This window comes from Lissotriton vulgaris, chromosome 11, assembly GCF_964263255.1.
Source record: "Lissotriton vulgaris chromosome 11, aLisVul1.2, whole genome shotgun sequence".
NCBI classification, from domain to species: domain Eukaryota; kingdom Metazoa; phylum Chordata; class Amphibia; order Caudata; family Salamandridae; genus Lissotriton; species Lissotriton vulgaris.
In genome coordinates, this window is record NC_141699.1 from 916,411,899 (window position 1) to 916,429,003 (window position 17,105).

The window sequence follows — 17,105 nt, forward strand, 5'->3', positions numbered from 1 at the left end:
GGGACTGTCATATGTTTCATGAAAAGGCATACGTTTTTGGCTTTTAAGGAAGATCCGAAAGTTTGGCAGAGTTTGCAGAAAAAACAAAGATATGCTAGAGTATTATTTTTTTTCAATGAACAAAATGGAACGACCACCAATACTGGATGACTTGCAGGGTCAGATTGGTAAGGCGGATATTCTGGCAATGGCAGAGGGGCTGATATCGAAGTTCCAGCTGTGGGCTGCTTTTTTGGCAGCCTGGGGGCCGATTTGGGCAGTGTCTGGTGTGTTCAGATGTGGCCAGTGGCCCAGTGGGGCCCTGAATGGGCATTCTGGCGGCAGATGGGCATCCATTACGTCCCTGTTCTCAACGGGCAGAGGGGTCAATCCTTTTCTCTCCATGGGCCAGCCAATTAATGTGTGCATACTGAGCAGGGGCAGTGGGCCTGAGCAGAAGTGGCCTCACTTGTTTTCAAGTGTTTAGAAACTTTGCTGAAGCAGGGTTTTGAGGAAAGGCAATGTGCAAATGTGGGCCACTTATTTTTCTTTTTTTTAGCATGCCTGGGCTGATCTCTAATCCCAATCCAACCCTGATGACTTGCCTTGGAATATGACCAGGAGTGCATGAGATGATGATCTGAGGTGAAAGGATGTGGCCTAACAGTTAGGGCGGTCAACCTCATATCTGGAAAACCAGGTTCCACACTCAGCAATGACGTTTAACATCCTGTGATTCTGGGCAAATCACTTATCGCTCAGTGCCTAACAAAAAATAAAGTGTTGTCGTGTAAAAGCAACTGGTGCTTGTGTAAAGCTCTCTGATACCCAATACCTTCTGGTTACGTTTGCGCTATTTAAAACTCAGAAGGAAAAAATACATCTAAATGTAGTCTCAGTTGTGAGGTCAATGAGTCTAGGCAGCGGTTACACAGGGATTTTCCAGAAAACACTTTTTAAAGGTGAGACATTTATGAAAAGTTGGCCAATGCAATAAATATAAAATGGGAGCAAAATCCAAACATGAGCCTCACTGAACAGGTGTGAATAATCTCCAGCTGGTCATCGAGTTACTTAAGCAACCTCAAATAAACAGCATTGCCAAAGTTAAGATGATGGAAATGGTGTCTTGTACAATTTAGCCAAGAGAAGAGAGAACAAGGGATCCATATATGACCAAGGACATCAGCAATCAAAGTTGGAAGCAGCCACCTTGTTCACAGAGGAGTGAACGAAGGTCCCAACAATGGGGCACACCAGATAAGTTCCACAAGAAAAAATGAGGGGAGGCAACGGCGAGGGAACAGAGACAAAGGTCCATTTTGAAGGACTGGGCTGGAACAAGAATGTTGAGCCTTGCGAACTACAATGTAAGTGCAAATGTTGTGATGTTGAGCAAAAAGTAGAATTTTGAATTCTGCTAAATTTAGAGTTTCTTTATTCACATACTTTGTTGAGAAGTTTTGTAAAAAAACAAAAAACAAAAAATACTACAACTGTCCATTTCGTATATAAATTTTTAACACAAAAAAAAAATCCAGTCCTCTAAAAGCTGTACTAGCTGCATTTTTAAACCTTCACTTTTATGGGATTTTCATAGGCTTTCCTTTTAAAGCAGTCTTTCTTACCTACTCACATCTCCACATCAGAAAACATTTTAATCTCATTTCAGTTAGCATCCATACATTTCTACCCCTCCTCTTGGTCTGCTAGGCTGCCGATTTATCAACTCAATAACAAAGCACCCCTCTGTTTGAAACAAGCGCGTCATAAAACCGAAATTATATTTATATATATATATATATATATATTATATAAATATTTATTTATTTTTAACGGAGTTTTATACAGCGCAAACTTGACCCGGTATCAGAGCGCTTTACATAGCACCAGTTGCGTTAAATGAGGACACATTCATTTTTGTTAGTCACAGGGAAATTAAGTGATTTGCCCAGAATCACAGGATGTTCAGCATCATTGCGGAGACTCTAACCCGTTTCCCAGATTCGAGGTCGCCCGTCCCAGTGGTTACGCCAACTCCTCCCCCCAAAGGTTCCGAATTCCAGCATGCTAGCTCTCTTAAATTACACCAGGGTTAGTATATTAAAATGCATAGCTATTCATGGATGTGCCTGCACAATATATGTACATGGAAAATATGTGATAAGTGAAAGGTGCTTTTCCAAGTCAAGAAATTATTCTGTCACACTTCGAAACCTCTAAAGGAGAAATAATAAGGTGAGAATTCCGTTAATTAGAAACATTTTCAACTTACGCATTTCTTTTAGCACACAGCTTGCCGACAGTCTTCACACTTTTCAAACATTTTTTTCTTTTTTCTGACAGTTTTTGACATTTTGATTTCTCCTTTTGAAACTGGAAAATTATTAAAGCAAACCATAATCAGTTACTGTGACTACTCCCAAACATACATTTGCTTTGACAAACAGAACTTCGACTTTGTTATCTTTGAGTATTGAAAGACAACTCACCTAGAGCATTTGTCATCTTATATGTATGTAGGGTTTTAGATTTGTGGATCAAATATTATCTATTCACATGATGACTTTTCCTTTCCTCAATACCACGGATGGACTTTTGATAAAGGGCCACCCTGAGCGCCCTCTTTTATATTGGGCCCGGCTATGGCGCACCTCGGAGCTTTCAAGGTACACCGATGGTAAAAGAGAGGTCATGAATCTTCATGGAGCCCATAAAATTAGCTGGATAGTTAATATAAAAAAGCTTTTCCTGGCAACGGGCCTTACAACTGCTTGGGAGCCTCGGGTATCACTATCCAAGGCTGAAACTAAGTGAGCCTACTGGGCATGGGTTGATTATCAGGAACAGAGGGACCCAAACCAAGGTAGGCGGACTGAGGTATTCCGTCAGCACAAGCCTAAGATTTGCCTGGAGCCCGATTTAGATTTTTTTCAGAAACCCAGAGATAGATCCCTTTTTCCAGTTTAGGATGGGTACCCTTCATCTTCGTGATCGTACCAGTAAGTGGAAGCCACTGCATCAAACCTCTGCTGATTGCCCAAATTGTGAAGGTGTCATTGAAAACATTGCTCACGTATTCTTTGTATGCCCAGCCTATGTAAAACCAAGACAGAAACGGCTCAAACCAGTGTGCCTGTTGCTTGGAACAAGGGACCACTCCGTTGCACTTAGAATACTTAAAGCTGATTGTACTACAACCTTAGTGTGTGGGGTGGCTAAATTTCTTAGTTAGGCCTGGCTGAAGGCTATTTGATGATTTAAATCCAAGCTAAATTTCTTTATTTTTATATATCAACAAAGCTGTTAAAGTTTAATATACTTTTAACTATTTATTGCAATATAAAAGGATTTTTATAAGTAATTTTTTTAAATGCACTGTTAATGAACTGTGTTTTTTAACTGTAAATGTGCTTTTAGGATATCGCACATATCGAAATAAAGCTTTGAACTGAACTGAACTGATAATGGGCTGGAAAATGTAGTCAATGCCCCAACTACTTCAGGACCCTTGAGTCTAAGAACACTGGGAAAAACGGCTAAAATGTAATTTAATAGTTTCAAATGTAAACTATTGGATAACACTACGTGCCAAGATCAGAACTAAACCAGGTTGTTGTTTTAGAGAAAAATATTACGTGAATTTTTTCGTGCCTCACAGCACATTTTCAATACACAGAGGCTAGACCCATGGAAGGAGAGTTCACATTGACCGGTGTGTATCCAGTCTGGTAGTTAAGATAGGAACTGGTTATTTTTCTGTTCACTCTTCTGTATGGTCAACAGAAAACCACCTGTACCCTCGTTACCAGTGGCCTGAATAATTAAAGGATGTGGTCACTACTTTCACTACACACGTCTGAATTAGAAGTTTAGGGGTACTGATCTTCTGCAGTTGTCCCTGATAAAAATGTTGCCAGGTCAAACCTACGAAAATGTATCCGAGGTGGTAGGGGGCGGGGAAATTGGGAAGGGGGTGGCGGAGTAATGGCTGATTATTACTGGATTATGCAGCTTTTGGGACAGTAAGCACCAATAGCCACACATTATTACCCATTAGTAGGGACAAAGTCGAAAGTAGGAGTCTTTTATCGGACCATATAAATTTCCACCCACACAGCCAATAAATATCAGCCCAAACACGAGTCCACTAGTAGGGAGAGCATTAGAATCACAGATGATAATAAAGACTTGACTTATCATCCACTGCGGTACTACCGCTCAGTTGGTTCTATTCACATTTTAATTGAGGTGCAAGTAGGTTCTGGTTGATTGAGTTAATTCTTTAAATATGTTGAATATTTCTAGAGCACACACTAGGGTAACTAGGTAGCAGTTGCCCAGTTAATATCATAACTAAATAAATGTTAGCTGTTGGCAGACATGAATGTGCCTCTAAAGCAAGCTTATCCAATGAGTAGTTTGTGAGCTATTTGTAGCTCCCCAGCTACCTAGAAGTAGGACTCTCTGTGCAGGGCAGGTTACTAAATTATAAGCTTTTGCTTAGTTGAATACATATATACCAAAATTTAAAAGGTTGTGCCGGAGAACTGAGCCACTTATTCAAATTTCCCAGCAACTAACCTTTTTAGGTGCCTGAGGAAAAACTAAGTTAACATACACATGTTCAATTAACAGTGCAGGCCATTCGGCTAAACTATGAGAGCCCAAAAGTCAGTAGATTGGATTTAGTATACATTTATTACAAATTCTAAGCCAATGCTGGTGCACACTAGTTTTAAGAATTTCACAAAAATACAGAATCACTATTTGCAGACCAAATTGTTTAACAAAGTTAAGTCTCAACAACATGAAAAATACAAGAAATTCAGTAATGGCAATGTAGAAAATGAGAAATCGGATTTGGTGATAAGATTCAGATTTGCATTCCTCTTGTCTAGGCATGAGTGAATCTAAATTATATAAACCTAAACTACATAGCATGACTGGAGAAACCCTAATTCGATCAAATGAAGCAGGAAGGTGTCTGCTTTATTTGTAGAAATTCGCTCAAGTCAAAGGTATTGCATAGCCTAAGGCCACACAATAGAGAAAAAGCAAAGAGGTCTGTACCAAATCGGTCTAATGCTATATTGTGAATACTAATTAAAACTTCAAAGAACATTTGAGAACCCCTCATCACGTGTCATTGTTTTCCACCTTCTCATGGTAAAACTTGGCAACTACACTTGAAACTCCTTTCTTTTGGGCCACACATCAGAACGTTCTTAGATTCATTCAGTCTTCAGTTACAGCATGGACAGGGGTCCTGCCTTTGTTCATTATCACCTCTTGTCCTCACCAGAACTACTCATTGTAGGAGAGTAGGGTCTGCTTTCCTATGGTCACTCCACTTTTTGCTTCACTGGTTTTCGACTTAATGTGGCTGTGGGCCTGCTAATCAGACCCACAGCTTAGCTGATCCCTCTCTAAATTCACTACAATGTACTTTAGGTGCATTACCAATTGATTACTGGATCACCTTATGAGCCCTTGTACAGTGTACTCTAGGTACCTAGGGCATAGGTGCATCCAAGGCCTACCAGGGGCTGCAGCATGTATTATGCCACCCCTGGCTGGCCACTCACATTGACACAACTGGCTGATCACTCAGCTGGGGCAAGGTCGTGTAATCACCCCTTGCTTAGATATAGTATTCCTATATCTAACCTTATATCTAGACACATATATACCTATAAGTCACTCCTATGGCAGGCCTTGACATTCCTGGAGGCAGAGTGCTTGGTTTTATGTGAGATGGTGCTCTAGCATGAACTGAGCCTGTCTGCAGCTTTCGGAACCATGTCCTTATAGCTGTTCTTGGATATTGCCATACCATATACTCTTAAGTGCATTATGAACCTTGCGGTTAAATGCTAACTCTGGTTTGGCTTTATCAAAACATGTCGAGTAAGGTGTCATACGTTTTGGAATACTACCCCCTCGCCAGTTCTGGTGACGGGGGTAGCATTCCACCCTTCTAGAGGGAGAAGACATGTTTTTCCTACTATTCCCGGTTAAAGTTAACCAGAGCCTCATCATCACAAAATGGATGCTGCTGCCACAGACACAAGTAAGACCTCCTGCTGCTGGGAGTCCTTCCACGAGGGAGGCTTGGACAATAGGTTTCCTGTCTTGGGAGGTGCTAGCACCACCCCAGACAGGCTCTTGTGTATTAGGGCAGGGAGGGCTGAAAGAAATGAGACACTGACAGGGGCACACAAGGTGTCCCATGCATAGTCCAGTTCCAACCGGTGCTGGGGAACTCCAGCCGCAGCTCTGGTGCGAAACTGGACAAAGGGAAAGGGGAGTAACCACCCCCTTCCCTGGTCCCACCCATAGGAGGGACCTAGCAGGTAGTCCAGTCCCTAGATTTGGTATATAGGTAGGAGCTGAGTCCAAAGACTTTAGATTTACCCTGACTGAAACTCTGAAACAAAACTCTGGACCTTCGACGATTTACTTTGCAAGAAGACGACTGAAGAATCTCCCTTGTGGTCAACGAGTGACCACCCTGCACGAGCAGGCACCATCCAGCGATCAATGGCTTGCTTTGTCGACGCTCCCACCAAAGCCCGAACACAGAGCCAGACAAGAACAAGACTTCCAGACATCCAACAGCCTGATCCACAGTCCCAGCAGAGCTGAGACCCGTGGAGGCGACGAGAGACGTGGGACCGGACATCTTGAAAAGTCTGCTACTTGCTATTTGTGCAGCAACCAAGGTACCCTAGAAGCTGTGCATTGGGGATTTAGAAGCCTCAGCCCCGAGCATCATTTGCACCAAAGATCAGCCCTGCACCCTCCACGAGTTCTGCGTGGGGCCCTTCTGCATTTTCCTGCTCAACGCGTCTGCCCGGTCACTTGCCCGTTGGTTAGTGGCCATCTTGGTGATGAACCTTTGAATTTACACTGCTGGTCTGGTTGCTCCAGAATGGCCCTTGCTTCCATCAAAGTAAGCAGCCCCTCAGACCTTGCTGGTCTGAGTAAGAAGCCAACTTTGTTTCCTGCATGGGTTGCCTTTGCCAAGGCTTGTTGACTCCAATCCTGAAGCAGACAGCGAGAGCCTTTGTGGGACAGTCCGTGCCTGACTCCAGATTGTTGTCGATGCCTCCTGGTCCACGTGGCTGCAGAGACAAGCTTCACAACAGCACCTGATTGCTTCACGACATCGCCTGGTTCCTTCCTGGTTCCCTCCTGGTCACTGGCTAGTGACCCAGACTCTGTGCACTCTGCTTTCAGGTCCTCTTCATCTTTGATCCACCCTTGGATCCATCCGGACACTTCTCTCCTGGTCGCCTGCAGCATCTTTCTTCCAGGCTCCATAGGATTAGACGACGAAACCTGACACCCTGACACCTATGCACCCGCTTCCTGTGGGTGAGGTAACGCGAGTACTTTGGTGCTCCTGTGGGTATTGACTATCCAACTGCCTGGGTTTCAAGTAACTATTACCGAGTCCAGTCAGAAGTGCCCTAAAAGAACTAGTTTCCATCTTTTACGTTCCCATTCATTCTCTATGGTTCCCATTCATTCTCTATGGTAAACCACTGCACACGCATCCAGTGGGCCTCCTGCTTCCTAACTCTTGGTAGCTTAGCGTAGCCCCAGCGATTCCCTAGGCCTATACACTTTCCGTGTAGTGGTCCTTATACCACTATTTTAGTATATGGTTTGTCGTGCCCCTAGGACCCTACTGTATTTTGCGCAACTTACTGTATTTTAATTGAATATCTTGTATGGTGCTTGTGCCTCTGACCTCAAAGAGTTCAGAGGGTTTGTCTAGTAATAAATAACATATATTTTATATATATCCTGTGTTGTGTCCTTTCATTTGGTATTAAAGGGGTTACATATGGTAAAACAGCTGGCTTCACATGCCCTCTTGAGTTTAGCCTAACACTGCTTTGTCCATACTACCACTAGGATAGCTGATCTATAAGGTTGACTATACAACCATCACCATAAGGGTTGTTTGGACTGGTGCAAGGTGCTCACTAGAATAGTGATCCTCATATACCAGGCCAACTTCTCACATTGGTGTGAAGCGGTTGGGATTTGAGCTTGCTGTTTTACCAATTGTAATCTTTGCAATATCATTTGAAAGATCACACAGGTACCTATAGGTACATATAAAACAAGATTAGAATACTTACGTTCTACTGAACTTAGTGGTTGTAGAGCAAAGGGCCTAGCACACCCTGACTACAACTCCTAGAGAGGTTTAGTAGGAAAACACTTAGTGTAGGTAGGTGCATACAGCCACACCTCACTAGAGAAATGTCTGGCACAGGAGAGTCCAGTGATATTACACCTGTGGAGAGTTACCCTCCCAGGGCACCATCTAAATTTGCTATCCTCAGTTTCCATCCTCACTTTCCATGCAGAGTGGAGATAGTTTTATCTATCTGCTCATCAGTAACACGTTTTCTAAAATGTCTCTGCTTAACTGGAAAATAGCAAGCATGAAATGACTACAAGCTTACCTTAGCATTTGATATATTTGCAAGAACTTTCCTTTTGTTATCATACTTCTCATTAACACATCCTTTTTCAATATTTTTCTTTAATGTACATGCTCCTTTGACATTAGTCGGCTGGATATTTTCAACCTCTGCAGACAGCTGCTAAAATAAAGTAAATAATGAATCAAACTTTGGCAGGATATATCCATGGAAATGTAGCCTCTTGACCCTTCAAAACACTAATCTAGTTTACAGGTATCTACTATAAATCCATTAGGGTCAGATCAATGCCAGAAATCCATGTTCTCAAAGACTTATATACATACATATACACACATACATACATATAAAAACATACATGCATACACATACACCCACACCCACATACATACACCCACATACACACACCTACACACCCACACACACGCATTCAAATTGAACTCTTTTGCACAGTTGTTCTTGTAGAACCCCCATCCTTGAACATACCGCATTGCCACATGTTGAAAACCCCTGATCTAATCCGATCTAAAAACATTCAAAATGGATGGAAATTCATAACGGACTAATGTGCTGAAAGTTCAGTAAAATACTTTTACATACATTACGTGTTTATTAGAAGCATGTACATGTAAATTAAAATAACTCACAAGTCCTACTGTTAAAGTGCATTTATGTAATATGATTCAGAACTCAATCCATTAACTCAGTCGATATACAGAATGATCAAGCATTGCTCATATATAAAAGAATGTTTATCGCACAACACCATCCTCATACATAAATTGGTCATACCAATGTACAACAATCCAACTCAGTATCTCAGTCGATGACCAAAAACGGTCTCATACACAAAATACTTTACAAAGGTAATTGCTATTGTCAGACTAAAAACTGGTAAAGTCACAAATGTAAATGTAGAAGAAAGGCAGCCAATAAAACATATGCTTGATAAAAAAGGGAATGACTAGCGTTTGCTGTTGGGTAGGCAGTGGGTTCTATGCATTAGCAAACATACCTGCCTCAGACCCTCCCGCCCTAAACAGGCTGCACAATATGGAGGTCCAACTTACTCAACCTTAAAAGTTTCTAAGGTAAAAAAGATAAACGATGCTGATGAGGAAGTTCAATATTTATAACTGTAATCTGAGCTGTGCTCTCAAGACATGGAAAATAAAAATCCAATTAATGAAGACTGGTCTTACTGAGGATGCTGATCTTTTATCATTTCTTCAAATATTTTAATCTATAGCATTAAGAATGTACATCTAAACAGAAAACAAATAGATAATCAACTTTGCCAGTGAAGTAACTGTACAAAGCAAGACAATTAGGGATGTAATGATATTTATTAAATAAAAGCTGTAAAGAAATAGCACACAGTGCTAACAAATTAAAGATTATAAATAGAGGGAGGCTACTGTTGCTATGAACAGGAGAAAATAATTATGTTTGAATATAGATTATGTTCTTGTTCACCCAAGCATATTTAACATGATAGTTTAAGAAAACAGCTTTAAACCATTAAAAAACAAACACAGAGAAAGAGTGGTCTCACTCAAAATAACAAATGTGTGGCTTTTCAATCACCCCCCCCCCCCCAAAAAGTTAAACCCATCGAGAAGTGACACCTTCTAAAATGTAAAATCGAATAATGCCATCCTACATGAAATAGTTGAAAATGCAGACATTTCCTTATTTTCTTGAGCAAAAAATGCAATCAGCGAGTCAGTGTGTCCATTGTGGGGTGTAGTGTAGTCTTGGAAAAAATTCAAAGAATTTAGAAAGCATCACAAAACACTTCTATTATAGCACTAGGTGAAAAACATTCCAAGGAGAGAGAATGCAACAGCAGATGATTAAGTGTACTGTGCATATACAAATAATTGCCCTTGTGTTGTGGAGAAAGTGATCAGCAGGAAGCAGCAACAGGGGCCAAAGCTGTGGCCAATGAGGTGACAGAAGACAAGTGGAAGTAGGCAGTAATGTTGGACGAGATGTTGAAGGAGGAAGTGAGGTACATGTTTGCGCTATTGTGAACTACCGAGTGTTCACGTTGAAAAGAAACCGTGTTTTCAAGAGGCTTTTAAAATATTATTATGGCAGCAACATATAAACTGCCTGCCATACGGCAGCACACCTACTTCACAGTGACTGGTGGAGATTATTTTTGGGTTAGGGAGCAGTCTAGTTCACACCAAATTAGGACATTACCTAATCCTGGTTTACTAGTAACTTTTTGTGTTGTCTTTATTCCCTCATTCTTGGTTTTATCTCTGTTCGATTTCACCATTTTAGATTAGGTTGCTCTAGAAATACTAGATAGTACACGGGTGCAGAGATCAAAACCATCAAATGGCCAAATTTTCCTAAAACCTACCTTTATATTTATTCCTTCCAGTAGTCCACACAGCATTACAAGTGCACTGATTGGTGTCATAGTGTCAGGTAAGCATGCTCTGAACAGATTTTGAATGCTAGACATGGGTGTATTGATCTTAAATAGTATGATCAAGACCGGTTTGCACAGTTGAGGATCAGTTCCTCGTTTACCAACATCCCCCTTTACCGCCTCGGCTGACGTGCCGATTGAGCGGTAGGCGGGTCAGTTGCTCCCTGCCTCACGCTATCGGCATTTCCGGGTTCTGGTCTTCATAAACCCATGCCACGGCGGGAGCGCAGCAGATGAAGTTGAGGTCAGCTGTTTGATGGCTTTTACATGTTGCTGCCAATTTTTTTTTATAGCGGTTTTAATCTGTGCTAATTCAGGGGAAAGAAAGACTGGGGTGCTAAACTTGATTTTCCTAACTGGGCACGTACTTGCATTTTTACACAGCTGGGGATCAGTTCTTCGAATACCAACATCCGCCCCGTACTGCAGCGGCTGACGTGTCGATTGAGCGGTGGGAGTGTCAGTTGCACCCTGCCTCGCGCTATCAGCATTTCTGGGTTCTGGTCTTCATAAACCCATGCCGTGGCAGGCACGCCTAAGGCAAGTCAGTCTGTGGCCGGCCCTGCATGGACTCACCCAGGCATGTTGCCGGTTGTGAGAAGTTGGCCTGGTATATGATGATCACTAATTCTAGTGAGCACCTTGCACCAGTTCAAACGACCCTTATGGTGATTGGTTTTAAGTCAACCTTATAGAGCAGCTATCCTAGGGGTAGCACGCACAAAAGCAGTCTAAACTCAAGAGGGCATGTGAAGCCAGATGTTTTACCATATGCAATCCTTTTAATATCAAATGAAAGGACACCACACAAGTTATATATTATAAAATATATGTATTTATTTCTATAATAATCCCCTATACTCTTTAAGACCACAGAAGCACAAGCGTTAAGCAAGTAACTTAATATAACATACAATAAGCTGCACAATTATGGATAGGCCAGGTGGCCACTCAAACCATATATTAAACAAGCATTTACAATGCAATGGTTTCGCCTTTGGAAAAGTTAGAGCTATTGACATTGCTCATGACATTTTTTTTTTTTACTTATAAATAAATGGCATTGTTATTTACATTGCCAACAGCTCTCTCAGCCCACACAGCTCGCTCAGCTCACAGCCCACACAGCGCTCACACCGCCCACACCGCCCACACAGCCCACACAGCCCACACAGCCCACACAGCCCACACAGCCCACACAGCCCACACAGCCCACACAGCCCACACAGCCCACACAGCCCACACAGCCCACACAGCCCACACAGCTCTCACAGCCCACACAGCTCTCACAGCCCACACAGCTCTCACAGCCCACACAGCTCTCACAGCCCACACAGCTCTCACAGCCCACACAGCTCACAGCCCACACTATGCTGCTGTCTCTAAGAGAAGCACTTCCCAAATTCAAAACAGATCTCAGTTTCAGAGACACACACACACACTTGCTAGTTTCTCTTCACCACATACGGGTCCTCAGTCCTTTGGGCATGTCTGGCCTGGTTTGTGTGATGAGGAGGAGGGGTGGTGGCTGTAAAGAGGCCTGCCTCTGTGCAGGGAGTCCCCCTGGACTTAACACCACACCAGAACACATTTATATGGAGGGGGTCCCCACCCCAAACACCCCCCTTGCAGCTCTGCCCCAGGGATCTGTGGTGACACTCGAAGGCTGCCTTTCTGCTCAGTCCCAGAGCAGGGCTAAGGATAGATTCAACATGTCAAATGGAGTCACTCGTGTGTTTGTGCTGTGTTTGCATGAACCAGCTCCATCCATTTCCAAACAAAATCTACCCCTTGAGGACACAGGGCCCCTCTGACCGGACACGGGCCCCCTCTGACCGGACACGGGGCCCCCTCTGACCGGACACGGGGCCCCCTCTGACCGGACACGGGGCCCCCTCTGACCAAACCCGCTCAGCACAGACCGCACAAGTGTTAAACAAGCTTTTTCAAAGCAGGCGTTTTAAATTCCCACCGTGACTGTCGCAACCCCAGCAGCAGGCACACACTGTGCAGGCTTTTACTATTTAAAGAGCGAGACAGTCATTTATTAATTATTTATCAATACAAATCCATCGGGTGGATGCTGGTCTCGTGCACGCCACGGGCAAGGAATCTTTTAATGTTTATGTACATGACAGGTGTCCACAAACCACCTCCCCGCAGTCAGTCTGTGGTGAGCGAGGACTCACTTCATTCACCCCGGACAGGCCTCCTTCAATGAAGGGGTGGGTCAGTCCGGGTCCGGCCCGGGCCTGCTCCCTACACCGGAAGTGACGCTTCACCAGTGCAGGGTCTGCAAGAATCAGAGCTAAAATCCATCCTGAATACCCCAATGTCCACCTCGCGCCATAAACGAGCTGCGTGAAACGAGCGGATTGAAGTCATTCCAGAGCGCTGTACAACTAATTTTACGAGACACACTAGTGCATTCTGGGGGTTGTAGTTCTGGCTAGCTTAAACTAACCCATTATGAAAAACGTAATAGCATGGTCTGCATTTTACAAACCCCGGGGTGATGCGGGTGTTAGATCTCCCTCGAGCACTCTCTCGCGTTGTTTGCCTCGTTTTAACTTTGGATCATTTGACGCTATAACCTCAAAATGAAACATTCAGAACGTAGCAGCGGGTGGAGATAGAAATGAATGCAGATTGAAAAAACGTTCAAAAAGGCAATTTTCATTGAGAAAAAAACCCAAAGCGAAATAAATACACAGAAAACAAAATGAACACGATTTTAGGCGAGGACAAATTTAAGTAACTTATAAAGTGACTGCTTCAACAAGCATTGAACGCGCCAACACAACGCTCTGGGAAATGCTCTGAAACAACCCGAGGCGGACATGGGTCCGAGGGGGTCATGCGCCCCACTCTTCAAAGCAAACACAAGTGCCGCGTTCAAGCATCGAATGGAGACCTCGGGGCAGCGAGGTCTGTAGTAAGGTCCAGTTTGGGGCCACTCCTAGCGCTGCACCGGCACATTTATTCTGGACCCCCCCTCTTCACACCCACGGACCCCTTTCAGATGCCCCCGCCCGGATTTTACTAGAGCGCAAACTGGCCGGTAATTACTGGAACATGTGGCTTTTGGAGCAGTCAGCAGGTTATTCCTCAAAAACTTGTAACAGCATCCGATTTAAAAGACAAGTCAGGCCACAGAGCTACAAACACAACATCGAGTGCATCCAAAGTCTCATGCTGCAAAACCAGTTTGGTTTGGTCTCTCAAGAATCCTTCTCAAGCAACCTCCCTTCTAGACACAGCCTTTGTGTAAAGTGATGCTTCTCACAGCAGGCAGCAGGCAGCAGAGGGGCTGGCTTCAAGCTGGACTAAATACAATACAGACTGAATGAAGCGTGAGCTCTTAGCACCTGGCTGCCATCAAGCTTTAATTAGGGGCAGACAAAAGTGAAGGCCTGGCCTAGAAACTTTCTCACCTTAAACAGAAACTAAAGTCCTTCACCTCACCCATACCATTCATCAAATGGCAACGCTCAAAATAACTATTCAGCAGGCACTGCTAAGAGAGTCTTCTATGGAATTTCTAAAGGTGGCCCTGGCTCTATCCTTCAGTATCTGAGGCTCCACCCTCCAGCCACATGAATGCCGGCAATACACTTCCACCTGCTTGCTCGCTCAACAAGCATTTGCAATGCAATAGGTCTTGCATTTGCAAGAGTTTAAGCTAATGGCACTATAAATGACAATGACTTATTTATTGGTTTGGATAACACATAAATAAATGCATTTACAATGCCAATAGCTCAAATTCTTGTAAATGCGAGACCTACTTGATTTCAAATAAACAGCCAAGATTGTCCTGGGCCGCTTGGAAAGTGAAAGCGCACATGGCACACTGAATGTTGCAGGATAACAGGTCGTGCCTGCAGAAGGAGAAACCTTTTAAAGAAAATAGTGCTTACAGACTAAATATGATACTGTGTAACAGCAGAAGTAAAAGGGCCAGTCCTCGTGGGAGGTTACAAATGATAACAAGGTTGTACTAAGGCGGTACTAACAAGCCTATTAATGTATCAGAAGCCAACATTTACAAAGGAAAATGACTCGAGCCAATGACAAATATGGGGGAGAGTGGGCGGGGCTTAAAAGTCCATACTCCAATACAGCATGGCTCACAGAGCAGTGCATGCACTGCCCAGGCTCGACCTAAAACTGACCTGGACTTAAAATTTCCAAATGTGGCTTCTTTCTTTCCCATTCGAAGGACCTTCCCTATACATTTCCTCCTCCTTACGCCGCCTGTATCCGAGCACAGCCTGCTCTCCATCACATGCCTTAATAGCTATTATTGTACTTAAGCAAATTTCCTGCATCTCATTTCAAAGACCACAACCTCTCCTTTGAAACTCATGCCCCCATAACCTAACAGTTTTCAACCATCTGCATGAACATACATCCCTTCCTGCCACTAGTAGTAACACCTAACTCCTTTTAATCCACCAGGAAAAACGTGGAATAAATCCAAGTAACGTCTTCATTGAGGGGTGAAGGTAAACTCTCATTTATACACAATGTGCGCCTTATTGCACACACATAAATAAGCTAGAAAGACATCAATGCATAGATGTGCGTGCAGTGAACTATACCTTGGAGCACAAATGTACTAGCAGTGAGATGAGCTATGTATTAGTGCTCTTGCCACCGTGCACGGTGCCTCGGTGAGGTGTGCACGCACTGGTGAATGTGTTGGGAGAGGGGACCTTTGAACCGGGCAGCAGCACCATGACAGGAATGCGGACTAGACAAAGCCGAGGGCCCGGGCGCCTCGGGTCATTTGCAAAATCAGCAGCTTCCTCCATGCAAAACAAAGGAGACCGAGCCACCGCGAGCAAAAACGCACGGATTCTTTCTCATTTTAGCCAGGGTTTGTACCGTAAAACTGGACATTTTTGAGCCATGCCAAAACAAACATATATCTGGCCCAAGCCGTTTCAAAGTACAAACCGGATCACAACCATGACCAGCATTTTCATATGAAACCGTCGGTGCAGTTTTGATAGAGTTGAGAATGAAAGTTTTGCTAAGGAAAGTCTGTCTGCATACCAACTTCCGGGGACTCGAGTCTCCCGGCCCAGCAGTGTATCACAGCATTTAATATATAACCGCATTTCGCCAAGGACATTCGCGTATTTATCCTGCCTCCAGTGCCCGTAGAAAACAAAAACAGGTGACGAACGTGCCCCTACCTCTACCGAACCCCGAGCAGACATCTCCCGCCGGCGCCGCCGCCGACCTGCTGAGGAGAGAGGACCTGAAATCCGGCGGGGGTCTGACCGGTCAGCACCACGGGCTGCTTCTTCCGCTCCGGGCAAACAAGAGAGTGGATGGGGGCTGGGCAGAAGCGGGAGACCGCCACCCTCGTGAATGAGGCCGGGGGCGCCGTTCCTTTCTCCCGGCAGTAAACGCACGGAGCTGGGAGGAGCCAGAGGTACCGGCTGTGATGAGGGCGCAGCAACTCCCGCGAGGGCAGAGGCAGCTCTCGCCCCCCGCCGTGCAGAGCGGGGCACACGTGCACCCTTTTGTCACTCGTGTCCTGCCTGTATTGAATGAATTATGACCATTTCTCGAAGGTTGCAAGTCATAAAGTCTCTTTGAATTTATCGATGTGATTGATACACACTGCTGTGCACATCGAGGACGTCCCGCAAAATCTGGTTTATAACAAGCCTGCGATGACGCTCCTCGCCCTAGCCAATCACCACACGGCAACAGTGGTGACGCTGCGCCGCACGGGCCAATCCCGTCGCGGCGTTTGGTGAGGGGGCTCAGCTCTCCCGTCCAATCGGAGAGCAGCGGGCTCATTTTCGGGACACGGAAGAAGGCAGGACAGCAGCAAGCACGGCCCGGCCGGACCAGATTCGGGGGCGTTCCCGGCGTCGCGTGACGTCGGCAAAAGCCAAAGAATGTCGGGAACGCCCCCGTGTCTGGTCCGGCATTGACGGACGCCTCTCTGTTCCAATGGCTAGCCTCCATTTATGGAGCTAGCCAATGAAGCAGAGGGGCGTGTTCCAGAGTCACTACTGTACTCAATAGATTTCTCTGGAGGAGGAGCCTAACGGCTCCGCCCCCCAGCGAAACCTAAAAAGTGGTATAAGTACCAGGTCACAAACAATGGTAAGGCCTAGGGCCTTGGGAATCGCTGGGCCATACACTGGAATAACGAAGGTTAGGACATAGGAGGCCCACAGGATGGG

The 17,105-nt window shown here is 44.5% G+C and overlaps 1 protein-coding gene across 2 annotated transcripts in view; it reads right to left on the reverse strand.

Annotated features, from left to right (window-relative positions):
- Positions 1-17,105, reverse strand: part of LOC147683684 (G2/mitotic-specific cyclin-B3-like) — a 332,394-nt gene that overhangs the window by 266,369 nt on the left and 48,920 nt on the right. The window contains exons 3-4 of one of the 2 annotated variants that reach the window (XM_086944888.1): positions 8,466-8,603; positions 2,255-2,355 (exon numbers count right to left, since the gene is read on the reverse strand). In XM_086944888.1, the coding sequence (XP_086801014.1) occupies positions 2,255-2,355; positions 8,466-8,603 (239 nt within the window). Of the gene's footprint in view, positions 1-2,254; positions 2,356-8,465; positions 8,607-17,105 lie in introns of both variants that reach the window. The other variant, XM_086944887.1, reaches the window with a different exon arrangement.